This window comes from Bos taurus, chromosome 4, assembly GCF_002263795.3.
Source record: "Bos taurus isolate L1 Dominette 01449 registration number 42190680 breed Hereford chromosome 4, ARS-UCD2.0, whole genome shotgun sequence".
Taxonomy (NCBI): domain Eukaryota; kingdom Metazoa; phylum Chordata; class Mammalia; order Artiodactyla; family Bovidae; genus Bos; species Bos taurus.
In genome coordinates this window covers 87,773,250-87,796,780 of record NC_037331.1, presented here as the reverse complement: position 1 = coordinate 87,796,780, position 23,531 = coordinate 87,773,250, and the positions used below count along the sequence as shown (strand labels likewise).

The 23,531-nt window shown below is 39.6% G+C and overlaps 1 protein-coding gene across 2 annotated transcripts in view; it reads left to right on the top strand.

The window, feature by feature from the left end:
• The window catches only part of IQUB (IQ motif and ubiquitin domain containing), an 81,987-nt gene extending 66,202 nt beyond the window's left edge, over window positions 1-15,785 (top strand). The window contains exons 11-13 of one of the 2 annotated variants that reach the window (XM_005205644.5): window positions 4,982-5,230; window positions 6,506-6,691; window positions 12,420-15,785. In XM_005205644.5, the coding sequence (XP_005205701.1) occupies window positions 4,982-5,230; window positions 6,506-6,691; window positions 12,420-12,602 (618 nt within the window). In that variant the 3' untranslated portion in view covers window positions 12,603-15,785. The remainder of the gene's footprint in view (window positions 1-4,981; window positions 5,231-6,505; window positions 6,692-12,419) is intronic. The other variant, NM_001206949.1, reaches the window with a different exon arrangement.
• Window positions 15,786-23,531: the final 7,746 nt, after the last annotated feature.

Genomic DNA, 23,531 nt, shown 5'->3' with positions numbered 1-23,531 from the left:
GTTACAACCAACACTACAGAAATACAGAGGATTATAAGAGATTTTACTATGAACAGTTTATATACCAATAAAGTAGACAAACTACAAGAGATAGATAAAATCTTACAAATATACAGTCTCCCAGAATGAATCTGGAAGAAATAGAAATAGTGAACAGACCAATTACCAGTAATGAAATTGAATCAGTAATCAAAAATTCCCAACAAACAAAAGCTCATGACCAGACTGCTTCACAGGAAATGGTATTAAACATTTAAAGAAGAATTAGCATTTATCCTTCCCAAACTACTCCAAAAAGCTGAAGGGGAAAGAATATTTTCAAACTCACTCTTTGAGGACAGCATCACCATGATACTGAAACCAAAGACAACACAGAAAATTACATACAAATATCACTGATGAACATACATGCTTAAGTACTCAACAAAAGGTTAGCAAACTGAATTCAACAACACACTAAAAGGATCATGCACCATGATCAAGAGAGACATCTCTGGGATGCAAGAATGTTTCAACACTGCAATTCAGTATCATATACCACATTAACAAATTGAAGAATGAAAATTATATGATCATTTCAATAGATGCAGGTAAAGTTTTGACAGTCTTCAATGTTTATTTGTGATTAAAATTTCTCAACAAAGTGGATATAGAGGGAACACACTTCAACATAATAAAGGCCATATATGACAAACCTACAGCCAACATAATACTCAATAGTATACAGCTGAAAGCATTTTCTCTATGATCAGGAACAAAAAAAGGATGCCCACTCTTGCCACTTTTATTCAACATGGTATTGGCAGTTCTCACCAAATCATTTTGTCAAATCATTGTGTAGAACATCTGAAACTAACATAATATTGTACATCAAGTAATATATTTCAATACTTAAAAAATATAATAAATACAAGTCCTCCCACCAGAAAAAAGAAGACTCAGATGATAGCATCTTTGAGTAAGAGTACTTTTAATTAATGTATCAGATGAGGTAATATCCAAAACAACTTATACAACTCAATAGCAAAATAATTTTAATCCAATTTAAAAATGGGCAAAGGACCTGAACAAACACTTTCCTGAAGAAGGCATACAAATAGTTAACATGTATATGAAAAGTTGTCACTCATTATCACTAATCATCAGAGAAATGCAAATCAAAACCACAATGAAATATCACCCCCTCAATGTTAAAATGTCTGTTATTAAAATAACAGAAGATAACAAGTATTGGCAAGGATGTGAAAAAAAGGGAATCCTTGTGTACTGTTAGTGGAAATGGAAATTCATACTGCCATTATGGAGGTTCCTCAAAAAATTAGAAATAGAACTACTATATAAAAATGCAGAATTTCAGAATTTGAACACTGATGAATGAGCCAACCCAAATTTAGTGTGAAGTTGGAATGAAATGAGAACACTTGTTTTAGTGGGCTTTTATTTATATATGAATTTATCTATTGCCTGTAAGAAAAATTAATACAGAATAGCACCAAAAATCTAAATTCTTCTTAAAAATAAGTGTCAAAGGACTTTTTTCCCCCTTCTTTTTGGAAAGTTTTCTTGCTATTGCAACTCAAAGCCTCTACCTACTCATTTTTTTCAGCAAGTTAATTTTCTAGGTGATTTTACCACATGTATCTAAAAGTTGATGAACAATAGAGTTTTAACATTTTGACAGAGCGAATGAATATGACTTGAAATTTAAATTTTTCGTAGAATAGAAAGTTAGGGAAAAATATAACTTTAAGATTAACCAACTATTTATCTCATTCTAAGATAAGTTAGACAAGGCTGTGGTCCTAGTGTGATTAGATTGACTAGTTTTCTGTGAGTATGGTTTCAGTGTGTCTGCCCTCTGATGCCCTCTTGCAACACCTACAGTCTTACTTGGGTTTCTCTTACCTTGGGCGTGGGCTATCTCTTCATGGCTGCTCCAGCAAAGCACAGCCGCTGCACCTTACCTTGGACAAGGGGTATCTCCTCACCGCCGCCCTTCCTGATCTTCAACGTGGGATAGCTCCTCTAGGCCCTCCTGCGCCCGTGCAGCCACGGCTCCTTAGAAGTGGGGCTGGTCCTCCCGGCCGCCACCCCTGGCCTCCGGCGTGGGGAAGCTCCTCTCGGCCGCTGCCCCTGACCTCGGACGCGGGGTAGCTCCTCTCAGCCACCCCCCAACCTCAGACATGGGGTAGCTCACCTCCACCATTTCTGCACTGTCGCAGCCTGGCACTCTCAGCCACTGCCCCTGACCTTGGACATGGGGTAACTCCTCTTGGCCACCGCCTTTCGGGCATGGGGTCCTCCCGGCTTCTGCCCCTGACCTCGGATGTTGGGTATCTCCACTCGGCCGCGCTTTGCCTGCACTTAGTGTGCCGGTCAGGTCAAGTGGGCCTTAGAAAGCATCACTACGAACAAAGCTAGTGGAGGTGATGGAATTCCAGTTGAGCTATTTCAAATCCTGAAAGATGATGCTGTGAAAGTGCTGCACTCAATATGCCAGCAAATTTGGAAAACTCAGCAGTGGCCACAGGGCTGGAAAAGGTCAGTTTTCAATCCAATCCCAAAGAAAGGCAATGCCAAAGAATGCTCAAACTACCGCATAATTGCACTCATCTCAGATCAGATCAGTTGCTCAGTCATGTCCGACTCTTTGCGACCCCAAGAATCGCAGCACACCAGGGCTCCCTGTCCATCACCAACTCCCGGAGTTCACTCAGACTCATGACCATCAAGTCAGTGATGCCATCCAGCCATCTCATCCTCTGTCGTCCCCTTCTCCTCCTGCCCCCAATCCCTCCCAGCATCAGAGTCTTTTCCAATGAGTCAACTCTTTGCATGAGGTGGCCAAAGTACTGGAGTTTCAGCTTTAGCATCATTCCTTCCAAAGAAATCCCAGGGCTGATCTCCTTCAGAATGGACTGGTTGAATCTCCTCGCAGTCCAAGGGACTCTCAAGAGTCTTCTCCAACACCACAGTTCAAAGGCATCAATTCTTCAGCGCTCAGCCTTCTTCACAGTACAACTCTCACATCCATACATGACCACAGGAAAAACCATAGCCTTGACTAGACGAACCTTTGTTGGCAAAGTAATGTCTCTGCTTTTGAATATGCTATCTAGGTTGGTCATAGCTTTCCTTCCAAGGAGTAAGCGTCTTTTAATTTCATGGCTGCAGTCACCATCTGCAGTGATTTTGGAGCCCCCAAAAATAAAGTCTGACACTGTTTCCACTGTTTCCCCATCTGTTTCCCATGAAGTGATGGCACCGGATGCCATGATCTTCATTTTCTGAATGTTGAGCTTTAAGCCAACTTTTTCACTCTCCTCTTTCACTTTCATCAAGAGGCTTTTTAGTTCCTCTTCACTTTCTGCCATAAGGGTGGTGTCATCTGCATATCTGAGGTTATTGATATTTCTCCCAGCAATCTTGATTCCAGCTTGTGCTTCTTCCAGTCCAGCGTTTCTCATGATGTACTCCGCATATAAGTTAAATAAACAGGGTAACAATATACAGCCTTGATGTACTCCTTTTCCTATTTGTAACCAGTCTGTTGTTCCATGTCCAGTTCTAACTGTTGCTTCCCGACCTGCATACAGATTTCTCAAGAGGCAGGTTGGGTGGTCTCACACATGAGGCACTCATCTCACACGCTAGTAAAGTAATGCTCAAAATTCTCCAAGCCAGGCTTCAGTAATATGTGAACTGTGAACTTCCTGATGTTCAAGCTGGTTTTAGAAAAGGCAGAGGAACCAGAGATCAAATTGCCAACATCTGCTGGATCATGGAAAAAGCAAGAGAGTTCCAGAAAAACATCTATTTCTGCTTTATTGACTATGCCAAAGCCTTTGACTGTGTGGATCACAATAAACTGTGGAAAATTCTGAAACAGATGGGAATACCACACCACCTGACCTGCCTCTTGAGAAATTTGTATGCAGATCAGGAAGCAACAGTTAGAACTGGACATGGAACAACAGACTGGTTACAAATAGGAAAAGGAGTACATCAAGGCTGTATATTGTCACCCTTTTTAATTTAATTTATATGCAGAGTACATCATGAGAAACTCTGGGCTGGAAGAAGCACAAGCTGGAATCAAGATTGCTGGGAAAAATATCAATAACCTCAGATATGCAGATGACACCACCCTTATGGCAGAAAGTGAAGAGGAACTAAAAAGCCTCTTGATGAAAGTGAAAGAGGAGAGTGAAAAAGTTGGCTTAAAGCTCAACATTCAGAAAATGAAGATCATGGCATCCGGTGCCATCACTTCATGGGAAACAGATGGGGAAACAGTGGAAACAGTGTCAGACTTTATTTTTGGGGGCTCCAAAATCACTGCAGATGGTGACTGCAGCCATGAAATTAAAAGACGCTTACTCCTTGGAAGGAAAGTTATGACCAACCTAGATAGCATATTCAAAAGCAGAGACATTACTTTGCCAACAAAGGTTCGTCTAGTCAAGGCTATGGTTTTTCCTGTGGTCATGTATGGATGTGAGAGTTGTACTGTGAAGAAGGCTGAGCGCTGAAGAATTGATGCTTTTGAACTGTGGTGTTGGAGAAGACTCTTGAGAGTCCCTTGGACTGCAAGGAGATCCAACCACTCCATTGTGAAGGAGATCAGCCCTGGGATTTCTTTGGAAGGAATGATGCTAAAGCTGAAAGTCCAGTTCTTTGGCCACCTCATTCGAAGAGTTGACTCATTGGAAAAGACTCTGATGCTGGGAGGGATTGGGGGCAGGAGGAGAAGGGGACGACAGAGGATGAGATGGCTGGATGGCATCACTGACTTGATGGTCATGAGTCTGAGTGAACTCCGGGAGTTGGTGATGGACAGGGAGCCCTGGTGTGCTGCGATTCTTGGGGTCACAAAGAGTCGGACACGACTTAGCAACTGAACTGAACTGAAGATAAGTTAGCTCTTAACATTTTGCCTGGCTATTAAACTTCTCTTTCTTTCTCTTTTTTTATTGTTTAGGTCCCTCAGGACCCATTGAAGTTCTATAAGAAAATTTACTTTTGCCACAGTTGCCAGCTCTATTTGCCTTCTACAGAGTTTGCTGTATCATCCACCTCACACCGCATTTACCACTGTCGTCAGTGCATTAACCTTGACAATGAGAGTCGAAAACGAGAATCATATTTGAAGTACAAATGTTTACTTCAACGGCTCTACTGTTCAGAAGCTGATTATGAAGATGGTTCTGAAATTGCTTTCCTGATACAGGTATGATGAGTAAATGTTGCCAGTCATGGATGAAACCTGTTCATTGATTTTACAGAAAAGATTTCTTCTTTCCCATCCAAGCCTTTAAAATAATGGTTCTTCTTCCTGTGTTTATGCTTTCTGAAGCTTGCCCCTCTGGCAGTCCTAAGTTTATATATGCAGTCCTCTTGATAAAAAGTCATTTCAAGAGCTGTAGCTAATATGCTTTAAATTTTTAAAAAGTTTATAAGCAGTTATTTCATTTCCCCCCTTTCCCTCTTTTTTTTTTTTCACTAAAACAATGATGTTTTTAATAACACTAACTGAATTGCTTATTCTTTTTCACATCTTAATTTCCTAATTTCTAAAATGGGAATAAAATGATCTGCAAATAACCCTGAGGATAAGCTGAAAGTTACTAATGAATTTTAGAAAGTACTTAATACCATATAAATGTAAGGTACAACTAGCATGTTGGAAGAAATACACACTGCTTTCTCTGGATGCAGTCATGACTGTGAGATTGGTAACATAGTTTCGGCAGAGTGAGCAGAGATTGGGCTTCCCAGGTAGCTCAGTTGGTAAAGAATCCATCTGCATTGTTGGATACCCCGGTTCAATTCTCTGGTTGGGAAGATCCCCTGGAGAAAGGATAGGCTACCCACTCTAGTATTCTTGGGCTTCCTTGGTGGCTCAGCTGGTAAGGAATCCGCCTGCAATGCGGGAGGCCTGGGTTCGATCCCTGGGTTGGGAAGATCCCCTGGAGGAGGGCATGGCAACCTACTCCAGTATTCTTGCCTAGAGAATCCCCATGGACAGAGGATCCTGGTGGGCTACAGTCCATGAGGTCACAAAGAGCCAGACACAACCGAGCGACTAAGCACAGCACACACACATGGGGACTGAAAGGCTTCCCTGGTGGCTCAGTTGGTACAGAATCTGCCTACAATGCAGAAGATCTCCTGCAATGTAGCAGACCCAGGTTTGATCCCTGGATCAGGAAGATCCCCTGGAGAAGAAAATGGTGACCCACTCCAGTACTGTTGCCTGAAAATTTCCATGGACAGAGGAGCCTGGTGGGCTAAGTCCATGGAGTCCCAAGAGTTAGACACAACTTAGTGACTAAACCACAACCACCACCATGTGTGCTGAAAACCTCATGAATACTGTTTCCCTTTAAAAAATACACTCAATTTGTTTTTTCAAGGAATATAATAATCTTAAAGAAATTTTATGGTTAGAATAAAATTTTATGTTTAGAATATTTTTATCTTAAAAATATGTTTTGACATGCAGCTACAAGATATACAGTACCTGACAGAGAATATCTGGGCATCCCAGTCTGTGCTCAGTGCTTGGAAGGATCTCAATGATCTGGTCATGGTTAGATGGGATAAGTCTGTGGAATGGTCTCCCTGGAACTGCATTCTTCTTACCAAAGATGAAGGCGCTACTCATCTCAAGCTAAAGAGTATTGAAGAGGTAAGAAAATCAATCTGTGACCTTAGTTTGATCACTGGAATTATTAGAAGTAACTTGACTGCCTTTTAGGGTTTCCCTGATAGCTTAGCTGGTAAAGAATCTACCCACAATGCAGGAGATCTGGGTTTGATCCCTCGGTTGGGAAGATCCCCTGGAGAAGGGAAAGGTTACCCACTCCACTATTCTGGCCTGGAGAATTTCATAGACTGTATAGTCCACGGGGTCGCAAAGGGTTGGACATGACTGAGCAACTTTCACTTTCACTTGACTGCCTTTTACTACATTCCATGCATAATTTGAATAGTTTCATTGGATTAAGCAACAGAGAACCCATGGATAACAGTAACAAATACCTGGATGGTATGTATGGCAGAGATTGAAATTTAAAGGAGGTTAAGGCACAAAAGGGAGAAGGCAATGGCACCCCACTCCAGTGCTCTTGCCTGGAGAATCCCATGGATGGGGGAGCCTGGTGGGCTGCAGTCCATGGGGTTGCTGGGAGTCAGACATGACTGAGCGACTTCACTTTCACTTTTCACTTTCATTCATTGGAGAAGGAAATGGCAACCCACTCCAGTATTCTTGCCTGGAGAATCCCAGGGACGGGGGAGCCTGGTGGGCTGCCGTCTATGGGGTCACACAGAGTCGGACATGACTGAAGTGACTTGGCAGCAGCTTGGCAGCAAGGCACATAAGAGATAAAGATAAGACATTTGGAAGTCTTACAAGTACCTAACATGAAACCACTCCCTCCTAATAATAGCAAGTTCAAGCACATTAGTACCACAGTAAATTTCACAAGAGCCAGGGATATTATTTAGTTTTTTTTGTGTCTATATCTCTAATACTTACAACAGTGTCACAGAGTAGATAATTAATATGTATTTGTTGAGTGAATAGATGAATACTATCACCAGATAGGTATTATGGAACCTAGAATCTGTCCTTTGATTATTCTTTACAGGTCTGCCTAAAAGCACACTAACTTCTCAGATAAATTCTGTTCATAATTTTGTGTCCTAAATGGCAATCCTACCGATGGGGTGTAGTTCTGAGGCTTAATTTTTCATTTGCTTCCAACTAGCTAGGAGTGGGGAAAGTGCTATAAAAATTAAACACCATTTAATTTCAGTAACTTACAAGATGCAATCTGTAAAACGTTTTGATGAACAGAATTGAGGGGTCCCTGATGAGTTCTCAGAAAGCTCCGTTTGCACTAAGTAAACCTTCGATCCCAACAGCTGATACTGAATCTCTGCTTCCCACTGATTAAATTGCTGTACTTATTTGATGCAAGATGTCAGCTAAGGGAAAATAAAGAAATGACTTCAAACATAATAGTCATTTTGAATCGTGCTCTTCCCTGTAGGTGTTTTTACTGGGGAGGGGGAAGGTATAAAGAGGAGGAAGTAATTAAATTGTTCACTTTTTTGAATAATTTTCCAGTAGATGCCAGGATAAGAAAAATTTCACTCTAGGGACTGGAGGAAAGGGTAACAAACTGAAGCCGTGTTAAATATTATATTTAGTGAACTAAGCTGCCCCATAAATATTCAATTACTGGAAGCCTAGCCAATGCTAGCAGAATCATTTCATATAGGAACCATAGTGGAATTGAAGTTCATTCCCAAAGGTGATATTCCACTGCTTCTACAATTAATGCGCAAGCTCCCTTTGTGTATTTAATCAAGTTACTGCAGTATCAAATTAAATGTTTTATTCACATGCGTTTCTAATTTCAGGATCTTATTGAATTTCTGTAAATAGAGCTCCATTTACACTAAGTAAGCCTATTGTAAATAAAGAAGTGACTTCAAACATAATTGTTATTTCAGACAAACCAAAATAAATTGATGTTTTATGGTTTGGGACTGGTGTAATTTTTAAGTATTAATATTCATCCTAGTTAAAGAACAGTTTATGTCTTGTGGCAAAGTAAAGCATTTCCAGAATTTCCTAGATACACAGAGCTATTTGCTATCAAAGGGCTTCCCAGGTGGCACTAGTGGTAAAGAACCTGCCTGCCAGTCCAGGAGACATAGGAAAGGCAGGTTTGATCCCTGGGTTGGGAAAGTCCTCTGCAGGAGAAAATGGCAACCCACTCCAGTATTCCTGCCTGGAGGATCCCACGGACAGAGCCTGGTGAGCTACAGTCCCTAGGGTCGCAAAGAGTCGGACACTACTGAAGTGGCTTAACACACATTTGCTATCTCATTGAGAAAAAAAATACTTAACCATTAAAATAATCTTGACTCCTACAGTCAGTCATGACACAAATTGTAGGGAAAGCATGGAGAAAGGCTTCTGTTCTCTGAACTGTATATGAGGCAGATCAGTTTCTCACAGTGTGTACACTGGCCAAAGTAGGAAAATGGTGGATTTAAAGTCAGGAGACCTGACCCAGTATTTCCCCATCTGTCACTGAGGATCCATAGGACATTAGGACCTGCCTTCTTTGCTTTGTAAAATTTTATAAACATTAGCTAAAAACATGAATCTGGTATAGAGGATTAGAGTGCTATGCTTAATCGCTCAGTCGGGTCTGACTCTTTGTGACCCCATGGACTGTAGCCTGTCAGGTTCCTCTATCCATGGGATTCTCCAGGCAAGAATGCTGGAGTGGATTGCCATTTCCTCCTCCAGGGGATTTACCTAACCCAGGGATCGAACCCACGTCTCCCTCATTGCAGGTGGACTCTTTACTGTCTAAGCCACCAGGCAAGTCACAGAGGGTAAGAGTAGCCTTAGCTTGAATTCTGACTCTATCACTTATGAGTTGCAAGAAGTTGGGCAAGTTTGTTACTGTCTCAATACCCCAGTTTTCTCATATATAACATGGGGATAATGAATATTAGATATTTTTCCATATTATATTATTCTTTAAGAGTTACTTATTGTTCCTTTTATTGTATATAACATAATGTGATATTCTCATCTTTAATGATTGATTTGGCTTTGTTTATGCACTTTGAAAATCTATAAGGTTATCTATGTGTATTGTTTAATGTTGTATTAATATTAATATAACATAAATGTGTCAGTATTCCTTGAATGAAATATGGACTAAGAAGTGTTGGGAGGAGGTTAGATCAGGGTTTTTTTGTTTTCTTTTTTTTGTCGCACTGTGCATCATGTGAGATCTTAGTTTCCTGACCAGGGATTGAACCTGTGCCTCCTTGGAATGCCAGTGAACTCCCTAGGTGAATTTGTCTGTAGAGAAGAATTTTTTTTTTATTAAAGTATAGTTGATTTATAACATTATAGTTAGTTTCAAGTGTAAAACATGTTTCAATAGTTTTATAGATTATATTCTATTTAAAGTCATTATAAAACAATGGCTATATTTACCTATGCTGTACGATATATTCTTGTTGCTTATCTATTTATACAAAGTAGTTTGTGTTGCTTAATCCTATCTTGCCCCCACACCTTCCTTTTTCCCACTAGTAGTTACTAGTTTGTTCTCTGTATCTATGACTTGTTTCTGTTTTGTTTTGTTATATATATTTGCTTTATTTTTTGGATTGCACATGTAAGTGATAATATAAAGCATTTGTCTTTCTCTTTTTGACTTATTTCTCTAAGCATGATACTTTCTACGTCCATCTGTGTTGCTAATGGCAGCTTTTCTTTCTTTTTTAATTGAGTATTATTCCATTGTGTATATGTATATATATCCCAGAGAGGAAACCTTAAAATAAGCCCAGGATACTTCTATGTAATGTTTTCTGTAAGAATGCCATGTCCTCTGGCTCCTTTTCTCCAGGGCTTTCTTTACCCTAACACTGTGGAAGCATCTTTAGGAAGGAGATAATCTGACCTTTCAGAAAACAAATTTTAGAAGGAGGTACAGGTAGTCTTTGTGATTTGGTTGAAAAGAAGAGTCAGGTAAAATTAATAAAGAAAATAAGTGGTGTTTGTTAATTCAACCATAATTTGCTTTTGAATCTGAGGGTTACTATGATGAGTGCTTGAGGAAAAACAGAGAAATCTAATGGATACAATTCTTAATCATCTCAGTTGCATTTGAGCTTAGCTGTAAATAACAAATTAAGCAATTTGCCAGCAAGTTAACTTAACAAATTAACCAAATATGGGGCTGCTTTTCTTATATAACAGGAATCCAGAGTTTGGCAACGACAGGGTGGTTGTATGGTAGCTCTACAATGTTCTCAAAAATCCAGGCCCTCTGACGTCTTTCACAGCCATATTTAAACTTTGGCTTTAATCCTAATGATTGTGCACTCTTAGAGATAGATAGCTGCTTTACCTCCTGCATTATACCCACCTCCTAGATACAGCAAAAGCCTAAAGGTACTTAACAGGTGAGGCTTCCCACTCCCGAAGAGCTTCCCTGTAAGCTTTATCCAGTGACTTCTTTTTAAAAAATATACACATATACATATGTGTGTGTATATATATTCACATATATATATTTCTGCCATGTATATATATGTGTGTGATATATGTGTGTGTATATATATGCATATATATGTGTATATATATATATATATATATATACACATACACACATACATGAAAGTGAAAGTCGCTCAGCCATGTCCGACTCTTTGCACCATTCTCTAGGCTAGAATACTGGAATGGGTAGCCTTTCCCTTGTCCAGGGGATCTTCCCAACCCAGGAATCCAACCTGGGTCTCCTGCATTGCAGGCAGATTCTTTACCAACTGAGCTCTCAAGGAATGCCAGAAACTTGTCATATGATCAACCCTAGCTATAATAAAGGCTAAGAAAGCTGAGCATGTCACAGAATACACAATCGGGCCCCTCTGTAAAATCAGGCCTCTAAATATGAATTGAAGAGAGAATGAATATTGGATTGGCAACTTGCAGTGTGCCCCTTTTATTAGAAAACAGATGTTTTCTTTGTCTGTAATGTGGCAAAGCTACCTAACAGAGAACGTTCAAAGTGCTGTTACAGCTGTGGAGAGACAGGGAGTGTTAAATGTTAGTAACAAAGAAAAATGGAAACGCACAAAAATTTGTTAAAAGGCAGGAAGATTATTTTCTGTTTAGAAGACAGAAGAGAAATAGTGCAGACACTCACATCTGTGGTAGTAAAAAGGGTGACAGAAAAGAAGTTTACATGGTCACAGCACCATTGTTTATTTATTTAATTTTTATTTTATTATTGGAGAATAATTGCTTTACAATGTTGTATTAGTTTCTGCTGTACATTGTGATCTTTATTTTGAACTCTGGAGATATAAGGGGAAGGACTAATTTTAGAAAAAAATTCAAGTTGGTAATTGTATCAGTATTGAAATAGATTTAAAGAGAACCAAGGTGACAAGAACATTCACACAAAAATATTGATTGTTTACCTAAGGTGACCAGAGACACATGTATGAATAAGACCCAGTTTGAATCTTTAAGGAGTCTTCTTTATTATCATGGAAGAGACTTGCAAGTAGATAGTGAAGTCCAAGGCAGAATGAATTAAATATACATTTAAAAATATATGAAAGTGCTTGCAGGTATGGAAGAAGGAGGGGTTAGTTTGGACTCAGGTCAGAGAGAAAATCTAGAAAGACTTCCAGGTTTAAGTATCAAAAGCTGAGCCCTGTAAAATGATGGACAAAGTGAGGGAAAAAAAGTTTCCTGAGCTGAAAGAACTGACAAGCAAAGGCACTGAGGCATAAACGTGTTTTCGTTTGGCAAGATTTATCAATGACATTTAATACAATCTGACTTTTTTTCTTTTCAGGGATATGAACCCTTGTTTATTCACAAGATCAAACACAAACACTTCCTGGCTAAGAACTATTTTTCTCAAATTCCGCTACTGGCTTCATTTTTACTTGATGATGGTGAAGTAGAGGAAATCAGAAAGAAGCATCAGTCAGAACCAACAACTAAGATTTTAGAAGTCCACAGGCCTGGTCCTTAGAAGATCCAGGACTCTTTGTTTGATGATCAGAATTTTTGTCCACTGCTAATAGAGTAATACAGAGGTCACACAATACAGAAGTAGAATTTTATCCTTTTATTGATTTTAATTGTTATACTGTCATAAGTTTTATGGAGAAAACATCCCCATTGCTTTATTGTTAGTGTGAAATTTAAATATAATTTTGTTACTGAAATTAATATTTCAAAGAGAACATTTTATTTTTACTTTTTCTACATTAATTTATTTAAAATTTCATGTACATCATATTAAAGGTAAAATCAATGTACAAACAATCAGAGAAGGGCAAGTAGAAGACTGTGAGCATTCCTCTGTTGCCCTGGAGTAAGGCATCTGACTATATAGCTCTTGCTCACAGTGATGGGAGAATGGTGGAGTACAACTGAGGTGGGGGAGCAACCAGAGCTGTTGGATCATACATGAAAAAGGGCAGCACCTCAATTTAGGGCTAGGAAAATAACCACAAAGAGTGAAAAAGATAGGCTCAACAGCAGAGAGACTTTCCTTGATAAAGTCAGGTCTTCTGGTAAATTCTTTTTCATCTCGCTAAAACTACAGCTGTCTTTTTATACAAATCTCCAAATATCCACAGCAGAAGGGGTGGGAGATGGTGTCAGGCTGGAGGGCAATCAGCAGGGAAGAAGTTCACTTGTGGCCTGCTATTACAGAACCCTGGTCTCAGGATACCTGAAAGCAACTAGCTAAGAAGTTAATTCCCCTGCCTTTGAAGTAAAGTATCTGCATTCTTCTAGTTTATTACCTGATGAGCATGCCTCCCCTAGCCCACTAACAAATGAAAAACCACAGAAGGGGTTTCCTTCCTTCTCCTTTATGAGGACTGTATTATATGGATAAAGGCCTAAACAACAGAACAGAGCAAAGATATATCCCAGTATCACAAAAACAAGCTGATAAAGAAAGGAGAGTCACCATATGCGCAAAGATTCAAAAATCAAAGAGATCCTTTTGAGGAGTGAAAATACATATTTATTTAACAAATCTCTTAACTATGTTAAGGACATTTAATAGCATTTTTCATCCTTTGGGAAAAACACTAGGAAAAATTACTATTACTTAAATAATTACAATAAATAAATAGATAAATATTTATTATTTATTTAAATAATAAATAAATAGTTGCTGAATCACAAAAACACACGGATGGCAATGAAGAACAGATCTGGTACTTGAAAGCTAAAACTAACATGGAGATTGGGTGATTTAGCATAAGATAGTCCCCTGGAATTCAGAGGAAAATTTCGAGAAATGAGGTAAATGAGCAAAACAATAAGTTTAACAGATTTTTTTGTCCACCCCAGAAATAGCATAAGCCTAAAATGGAGTATAGAAGGAGAAACAATTAATGAAGATTTAAAACTGATTTCCCTAACTAAAAAGACATATATCCTTAACTGTATAAAGTGTCTACCAAGAACTGGGAAAATTAATATAGAGACATACATAGACACAACTTCATGACATTTCTGGATTTCAAAAATTTTGGACAAATTCTATAAACATTCAAGTTGGAGAGGAAAAACCACAGACACACACACAAAGTCAGTAACAATAGCATTAGATTTATCTTCCCCAGTGCTAAATACCAGAAGGTAAAGGAGGAACATTTCTATTGAAGAATTTTGAATTTTGAGTGTGAAAAAATGAATTGAGAGTTTTACTTTCAGGCAATTTTTTTGGGGGGGCGGGGGGATGAAAACAACAGAAAGACACTGTTAGGCAAGAGGCATGTCATCCGTCTGTATGGACTCATTCTGTGCTCCAGCTGACCTCGACACTGTGGAGGAATGACCTGGGCATGATAGTCTGTTTGAGAAATGGCGGTGAGCATTAAAATTTCAAGATTCTTTCTAAAGGATCATCACTTAAATGGTTATGGAACAATGTAATGAACACAAATAATTTTTCAAAAAATGTCTCTACTGCAAAAAACAAAAATCTGAATCAAAAACAACAGAAATACCCTGAGTGTTCTAACTAAATTCTGTTGTAGGAAGATCCAGGGGGATAAAGTGTTCCAGATCTTTTCAAGGGGAGATGAGCAAATAGATAAGTAGGTAGGAAAGAAGATACTCAAATATGTAGTTAAAATATTTAAAGGCAACTCCTAGCAGAATGAAAATGGAATTATAAACCCCACATTTCTAGAGAGACAAGGGAATAGCAGCAAAGAGGAGAACTATTGTGAAATAAAGAGGTTTTGTGTGTATGTTTGTCTTTTAGGTTAAGAGGAAGGAGGTATACATGAGAGAAAAACAAGATTAAAAATATCACAGTGCATAAATTTGAATGGGTTAAAATTCTAGTAAAGGACAGTTATTCTCATGTGGTATCAAAGGAGTGAATTACAAGCTGTGTGCCAGATATGTATCCCCAATAAAATGACATTTAAGGATATTTAGCAACACTATATCAGTCATATGGAAATAGACACCTCCTATAACTCCAGTCCTAGGTGTTCACTGGAAGGACTGATGCTAAAGCTGCAACTCCAATACTCTGGCCACCTCATGCGAAGAGTTGACTCATTGGAAAAGACCCTGATGCTGGGAGGGATTGGCGGCAGGAGAAGGGGACAACAGAGGATGAGATGGCTGGATGGCATCACCGACTCGATGGACATGAGTTTGAGTGAACTCCAGGAGTTGGTGATGGACAGGGAGGCTTGGCGTGCTACGATTCATGTGGTCGCAAAGAGTCGGACACGACTGAGTGACTGAACTGAATTGATAACTCCAAAATAATTGGCAATATTCATATCAAGGATGAAATTGAGAAGAAAAATAACAGAGCAAAAGAAGTTATTTTGGTAAATTGCTTTTCACAATATAAATTAATAATCTCTACATTAGGTATGAAAGTAGGTTTAAAACAAAAAGTCAATTAGGAAACAGTTCTCCACAGGTTTTTAACGTTTCTGCATGTCTTTTGAGTAGAAGTACTTAGTTCTTTTTTTCCAAGGATACTTGTAAAACAAACAGTCTTAGAAGACAGAGATACTGTTTACCGTTCCCTATATTTCTCAACCTGTAAAGCAGCTCACTGTGTGCCTGTGTCACCCTGAGGGAATTAGGGCAAAATGCTGATATTCTGGCTGCTGTTGTTTCTGTGAACAATAAATTGTGCTTTATCTCTGACCCAGGAGTTTCATGTCTTCTCCTATCGTTTATGAACATGCGGCACCAACCTTGTTAGCTTGTGGTTAGGGTAACATTTCAGATACTTCACAGTTCTTGACTCAGAAAACCTTCAAAATGAAAAAAGAGAGAAATGAGTCAAGAAATAGAAAATACTGTTTCTCTTGTCTTTCCAGGAACACTGGGTGGGTGATGGCAATTCTCCAGCCATTTGAAGTGAGGCAGGATTATGTAACAATGCTTTTGCTCTATGTAATTTAGGTAGATCATCTCGTGTCACTTTTGAGCAACGAAGGAATGAAAGATTCTGATTCTAAGAGATATTCTTCTAATATATATAAAAAGAATGAATACTCCCCACCTCATGAGACCAGCGTATCCCTGATATCAAAATTGGACAAGGATAACACGAGAAAGAAAACGATAGGCCAATTTCTCTCTGAATATAGATGCAAAAATCCTAAATAAAACATTAACAAACCAAATCCAAAAAAATTTAATAGTATTTGGTTTCCCTGGATAGTCTTCATGTGCCTTTTCAGCTCTTCCCTCCTTCCTTCCCTTCTCAGCTTTGTGCCCTCGGATGCTGATCTTTACGCACTGCCCCAATGAGTACATAATATCACTTAGTAGGATTTGATCAATAGGAAGCATCAGAAAGAAGTTTGAGGTCTGAGAGAAAGAGGTTGGGATATTTATTCCCCTGGCTTTTGGTCAGTTGTTGGCAAGTGACTTCTTTTATCGCCCCCAGATGCCAGCTCTAGTTGGATGGCCAACCCTCCTATTCTACAACTCTCTGAGTTCTGGGGATCATTCCTTCTTTTTACTTCTTCAGCTTACGGGTCATAATGACATTCTTTTGTAGCTAGGTTAAGATGCTTCATGTTTTTATTTCCTTAAACCATGTCATCTTTGTAAATAGTCCTTTTACTAAGTACTTCTCAAATTAGCCAGTTTGAGTCTGCTAACAGGTTCCTTCTGAACCCTGAACAAAACAGTAATTGGTACCAGTTGTAGTCCCAGCAAATGGATTTTAAAATGTAATCCTAGGCTTGAGCTGCTCACAGGTTTAAGGAGCATGAAGGTACCCTTCATCCAGGAAATGGTACACTAGTAATATGTGGAATATATAGAATATATGCAGAGTATATAGAACATATAGAATATGCAGACTATAAAGCTGAGCACCAAAGAATTGATGCTTTTGAACTGTGGTGTTGGAGAAGACTCTTGAGAGTCCCTTGGACTGCAAGGAGATCCAACCAGTCAATCCTAAAGGAAATCGGTCCTGAATATTCATTGGAAGGACTGAGGCTGAAGCTGAAACTCCATTATTTTGGCCACCTGATGCGAAGAACTAACTCATTTGAAAAGACCCTGATGCTGGGAAAGATTGAAGGTGGGAGAATAAGGGGATGACAGAGGATGAGATGGCTGGATGGCATCACCGACTCAATGGACATGGAGTTTGAGTAAACTCCAAGAGTTGGTGATGGACAGGGAGGCCTGGCATGCTGCAGTCCATGGGGTCACAAATAGTTGAACACAGCTGAGCGACTGAACTGAACTGAATATGGAGAGTGCAATAACATCATGATTTCTCAGTGCATCACCAGTGGAGGCATGGAATGGGGTGAAGATGGAAGATAAGCTTAGGGAGGTCAAAGGGCTGAGGCAATTAGTTTGATAACAAAGATTGTGTCATAAGATGGTCTTTCTTACACTAGAGAGAATCCATAAAGAAAAGGATATATTGAAAATCTTGAATGTCCAACACAGATCCAGAGAGAAATTTGGAAAGCCCTTAAGAAAACTTTAAAGAAATTATCTCCTGTTTATAGAGAGAAGAGATGGTAAGGATTAAGCCTGGAACCTAACTGTAAGGTGTGTAGAGTTGTCACTTAGATGTACACCTAGGTTAGATTTCCTGCTAAGGTAAGTATACTAGTGAGGAAGAAAAAGGTACAGTCTGGTATGAGTTAGCCTGTACTGTATACCGAAAGAGTTGCAGGATTGTGTTTATTCTTACTTAGAGCCAGGGGTGTCCATGCAAGAATTTTTGTAAAGGTATGAGACTAAAAGGGGTAAAACACAAGATTGTATCAAGCCAAATTGAAGTTCTTGCCTAGAATTCAGGATTTAATGTGTCGGCTTGAAGCTGTGAGAATTGCTGGATATGTTACCTGGAGCCTAAACTCAATGGCAACCCACTCCAGCATTCTTGCCTGCAGAATCCCAGGGATGGCAGAGCCTGGTGGGCTGTCATCTATGGGGTCGCACAGAGTCGGACACGACTGAAGCGACTTAGCAGCAGTAGCAGCAAACTCAAAACTCAGCCTGTATCAGTGAGTTTGAAATGCCTGAACTTCACTGGAAAACATTACTCAGGAAGATGAGTTGTTGCAGTGTTATGTGCAGCTTTCTCAGACATGTCTTAATGGTGTCTACACTGCACAAAAAAAGGATCTTCACCAAGGCTTTAACAAATATGAGCATAAGTGGATTACTAGCATCCTTGAAAAATTTGTGGTGGCTGTTCCATGAAAACTGGAGATGACAGTGGTGGCTGCAGTGATATCTGACAGCCTGATTTAAAGGGAATAATGCAATCCCCAGTGCTAGAAGCCAGGTTGAAACTTAACCATCAGGAAAACAGTGGGCAGAGTTATAATAAGAACCCTAGGGGCAGAGTCCCTGCAAGGATTCATTAACAACGGTTAATTGGTAATCAGTCAGATCTACAGGCATGAAATGGACAGCTGTATTACTGAATAGTTTCTTAGGGAGTCTGTAACAAATTATCATGAATTAGGTGGTTTAAAGCAACAGGGATTTCTTCTTTCACAGTTCTGGAGGCCAGAGGCCTGAAATCAAGGTGTAAGCTGAGCCTCTTTCTCTCTCTATGTCCTGTGGGAGAATTCCTCTGGCTTCTGCTGGCTCCAGGCATTCTTCGGCTGTTTTGACCACATTACTCCAATTTATACCTCTGTTGTCACCTTGTCTTCTCCTCTTTGTGTGTCTGTGTCTTCTCTTCTGTCTCTTATCAGGACACCTGTCATTGGATTAAGATCCTACCTGGCTAATCTGGGATGATCTCATCTCAAGATCCTTCACATCAGCACATGATCACATCTGGAAATATTCTTTGCTCAAATAAAGTCACATTTACTTGGTTTTAGGAACCACCATTCAATCCACTATAGCAGCCTACTATGGTTCCATTTGACATATACAAGCAGAAAAATTCTAGTTCTGAAGGGCAGAAAAAAATTTAAGGTACAGTACTGAGGCATCATGGACTCTTACAGAGTTCTCAGACTTAAACTATTTCACAGTTAAAGTAGCATATTAAAAATTTTAAGAGTTTAGCAAAAAAAAAAAAGAAAAGAAAAGAAAATAATGTAGTGGATGTTCTTGGCTTGAGAAAAATGTATATCCTGTTGGAGAAAATAGTCTGTAGATATCCATTATATTCAGGTGATTGAGGGTGTTGTTGAATTCAGTTACGTCCTTTACTGAATTGCTGCCTACTGGATCTATTTATAATAGAGGGGTATTGAAGTCTCCAACTGTGAAAGTGGATTCATCTATTTCTTGCAGTTCTATCAGTTTTTGACTCATGCAATTTGAGGCTCTGTTGTTAGGTGCATACACGTTAAGGACTGTTATGTCCTCCTGGATAACTGACCCCTTTATCATTATGTAACGCCACTCATTATGGGGCTTCCCAGGTGGTGCAGTGCTAAAGAATCTGCCTGCAACGCAGGAGACGCAGGCAGACAAGGGTCCTATCCTTGGGCCAGGAAGATCCCTTGAAGTAGGAAACGGCAACCCACTCCAGTATTCTTGCCTGAAACCCATGGACAGAAGAGCCTGGAAGGCTGCAGTCCATACGGTCGCAAAGAGTCAGACACAACTGAGCATATATTATGCATGCACACACACACAATTCCGCTCTTTATCCCTGAGCTTTCCTTGTTCTGATGTCTGCTTGATCTGAAATTAATGTAGCTACTCATGCTCTCTTTTGATTAGTATTAGCATAGAGTATCTCTTTCCACTCATTTACTTTTCATCTGTATTAAAATTGTCTTTGTATTTAAAGTGAGTTTTATGGAGGTGAGTTTTATGAATCTACCTGCAATGCAGGAGACCTGCAATCCCTGTGTTGGGAAGATCCTCTGGAGAAGGGAATGGCTACCAACTCCAGTATTCTGGACTAGAGAATTCCAGGGACAGAGGAGCCAGACCATGGGGTCGCAAAGAGTTGGACATAACTGAGCAGCTTTCACTTTCACTTTATGGAGGCAACATACAGGTAGGTATTGTTTGACGATACACATTGACAATCTCTGTTTTTTAATTGGTGCATTTAAAACAGTGACTTTCAAAGTGATGGTTAATATAGCTGGAATAATTTTAATATCTTTCATGTTTGTTACTACCTTCTTTCTGTTACATAAGTTCTTTGTTCTTACTCTGTTTTCTGTTCTTTTTCTGCTATTTTTGGTTTTAATTTAGTATTTTATATGAATCTATTGTATCTCCTTTCTTAGTTATATTTACTCTAATATTCTTATGGTCTCATCAGATATACTTGTTTTTTAAATTTTCTCATAGTTCCCATATTATTTAGTTGTTGACTTCCCTATTTAGCAGCAAAGATTCTGCCTTCAATGCAGGGAACCCAGGTTTGATCCCTGGGTTGGGAAGATCCCCTGGAGAAGGGAAAGGCTACCCACTCCAGTATTCCTACCTGGAAAATTTCATATACAAGAGGAGCTGGATGGGCTACATTCCATGGGACTGCAAAGAGTCAGACATGACTGAGTAACTAACCTTTTCACACTTTAGTGATTACCCTAGAGTTGGCAATATACCTTTACAACTAATTTGAGGCCACTTTCAAATACCACTGTACCACTTCACAGGTAGTCGTAGTGACTTATAACAACAAAATAATCCTATTTCCTCCCTTCCATCCCGTGTATTGCAGCTGTCATTTGTTTCCCTTATATAAGTATCAGTTCAGTTCAGTTCATTTCAGTCGCTCAGTTGTGTCCGACTCTTTGCAACCCCATGAATTGCAGCATGCCAGGACTCCCTGTCCATCACCAACTCCCGGAGTCTACCCAAACCCATGTCCATCAAGTTGGTGATACCATCCAGCCATCTCATCCTCTGTCGTCCCCTTCTCCTCCTGCCCCGAATCCCTCCCAGAGTCAGGGTCTTTTCCAATGAGTCAACTCTTCGCATGAGGTGGCTAAAGTATTGGAGTTTCAGTCTTAGCATCAGTCCTTCCAATGAACACCCAGAACTGATCTCCTTTAGAATGGACCGGTTGGATCTCCTTGCAGTCCAAGGGACTCCCAAGAGTCTTCTCCAACACCACAGTTCAAAAGCATCAATTCTTCGGCACTCAGCTTTCTTCACAGTCCAACTCTCACATCCATACATGACCACTGCAAATACCATAGCCTTGATTAGATGGACCTTTGTGGGCAAAGTAATGTCTCTACTTTTGAATATGCTATCTAGGTTGGTCATAACTTTCCTACCAAGAAGTACGCGTCTTTCAATTTCATGGCTGAAATCACCATCTGCAGTGATTTTGGAGCCCAGAAAAATAAAGTCTGACACTGTGTCCATTGTTTCCCCATCTATTTCCCATGAAGTGATGGGACCGGATGCCATGATCTTCGTTTTCTGAATGTTGAGCTTTAAGCCAACTTTTTCACTCTCCTCTTTCACTTTCATCAAGAGGCTCTTTAGTTCCTCTTCACTTTCTGCCATAAGGGTGGTGTCATCTGCATATCTGAGGTTATTGATATTTCTCCTGGCAATCTTGATTCCAGCTTGTGCTTCTTCCAGCCCAGCGTTTCTCATGAAGTACTCTGCATATAAGTTAAATAAGCAGGGTAACAATATACAGCCTTGATGCACTCTTTTCCTATTTGGAACCAGTCTGTGGTTCCATGTCCAGTTCTAACTGTTGCTTTCTGACCTGCATATAGGTTTCTCAAGAGGCAGGTCGGGTGGTCTGGTATTCCCATCTCTTTCAGAATTTTCCAGACAGTCAAAGGCTTTGGCATAGTCAATAAAGCAGAAATAGATGTTTTTCTGGAACTCTCTTGCTTTTTTGATGATCCAGTGGATGTTGGCAATTTGATCTCTGGTTCCTCTGCCTTTTCTAAAACCAGCTTCAACATCTGGAAGTCCACGGTTCATGCATTGCTGAAGCCTGGCTTAGAGAATTTTGAGCATGACTTTACTATCATGTGTGATGAGTCCAATTGTGCAGTAGTTTGAGCATTCTTTGACATTGCCTTCCTTTGGGATTGGAATGAAAACTGACCTTTTCCAGTCCTGTGGCCACTGCTGAGTTTTCCAAATGTGCTGGCATATTGAGTGCAGCACTTTCACAGCATCATCTTTCAGGTTTTGAAATAGCTCAACTGGAATTCCATCACCTCCACTAACTTTGTTCATAGTGATGCTTTCTAAGGCCCACTTGACTTCACATTCCAGGATGTCTGGCTCTAGGTGAGTGATCACACCATCATGATTATCTGGGTCGTGAAGCTCTTTTTTGTACAGTTCTTCTGTGTATTCTTGCCACATCTTCTTAATATCTTCTGCTTCTGTTAGGTCTATACCATTTCTGTCCTTTATTGAGCCCATCTTTGCATGAAATGTTCCCTTGGTATCTCTAATTTTCTTGAAGAGATCTCTAGTCTTTCCCATTCTGTTGTTTTCCTCTATTTCTTTGCATTGATTGCTGAGGAAGGCTTTCTTATCTCTCCTTGCAGTTCTTTGGAACTCTGCATTCAGATGCTTGTATCTTTCCTTATCTCTTTCGCTTTTAACTTCTCTTCTTTTCACAGCTATTTGTAAGGCCTTCCCAGACAGCCATTTTGCTTTTTTGCATTTCTTTTCCATGGGGATGCTCTTGATCCCTGTCTCCTGTACAATGTCACAAACTTCCGTCCATAGTTCATCAGGCACTCTGTCTATCATATCTAGTCCCTTAAATCTATTTCTCACTTCCACTGTATAATCATAAGGGATTTGATTTAGGTCATACCTGAATGGTCTAGTGGTTTCTCCTACTTTCTTCAATTTAAGTCTAAATTTTGTAATAAGGAGTTCATGATCTGAGCCACAACCAGCTCCCGGTCTTGTTTTGCTGACTGTATAGAGATTCTCCATGTTTGGCTGCAAAGAATATAATCAATCTGATTTCATTGTTGACCGTCTGGTGATATCCATGTGCAGAGTCTTCTCTTGTGTTGTTGGAAGAGGGTATTTGCTATGACCAGTGCATTTCCTTGGCAAAACTCTGTTAGTCTTTGCCCTGCTTCATTCCGTACTCCAGGTGTTTCTTGACTTCCTGCTTTTGCATTCCAGTCCCCTATAATGAAAAGGACATCCTTTTTTGGGTGTTAGTTCTAAAAGGTCTTATAGGTTTTCATAGAACCTTTCAACTTCTGCTTCTTCAGCATTACTGGTTGGGGCATAGGCTTGGATTACTGTGATATTGAATGGTTTGCCTTGGAAATGAGCAAAGATTATTCTGTTGTTTTTGAGACTGCATCCAAGTACTGCGTTTCAGACTCTTTTGTTGACCATGATGGCTACTCCATTTCTTCAAGGGATTCCTGCCCACAGTAGTAGATATAATGTATCTAGGTATTATGTATATAAGTAGTAGGTATTATGTATATAAGTACACATAAGCATATATATGTGTGTA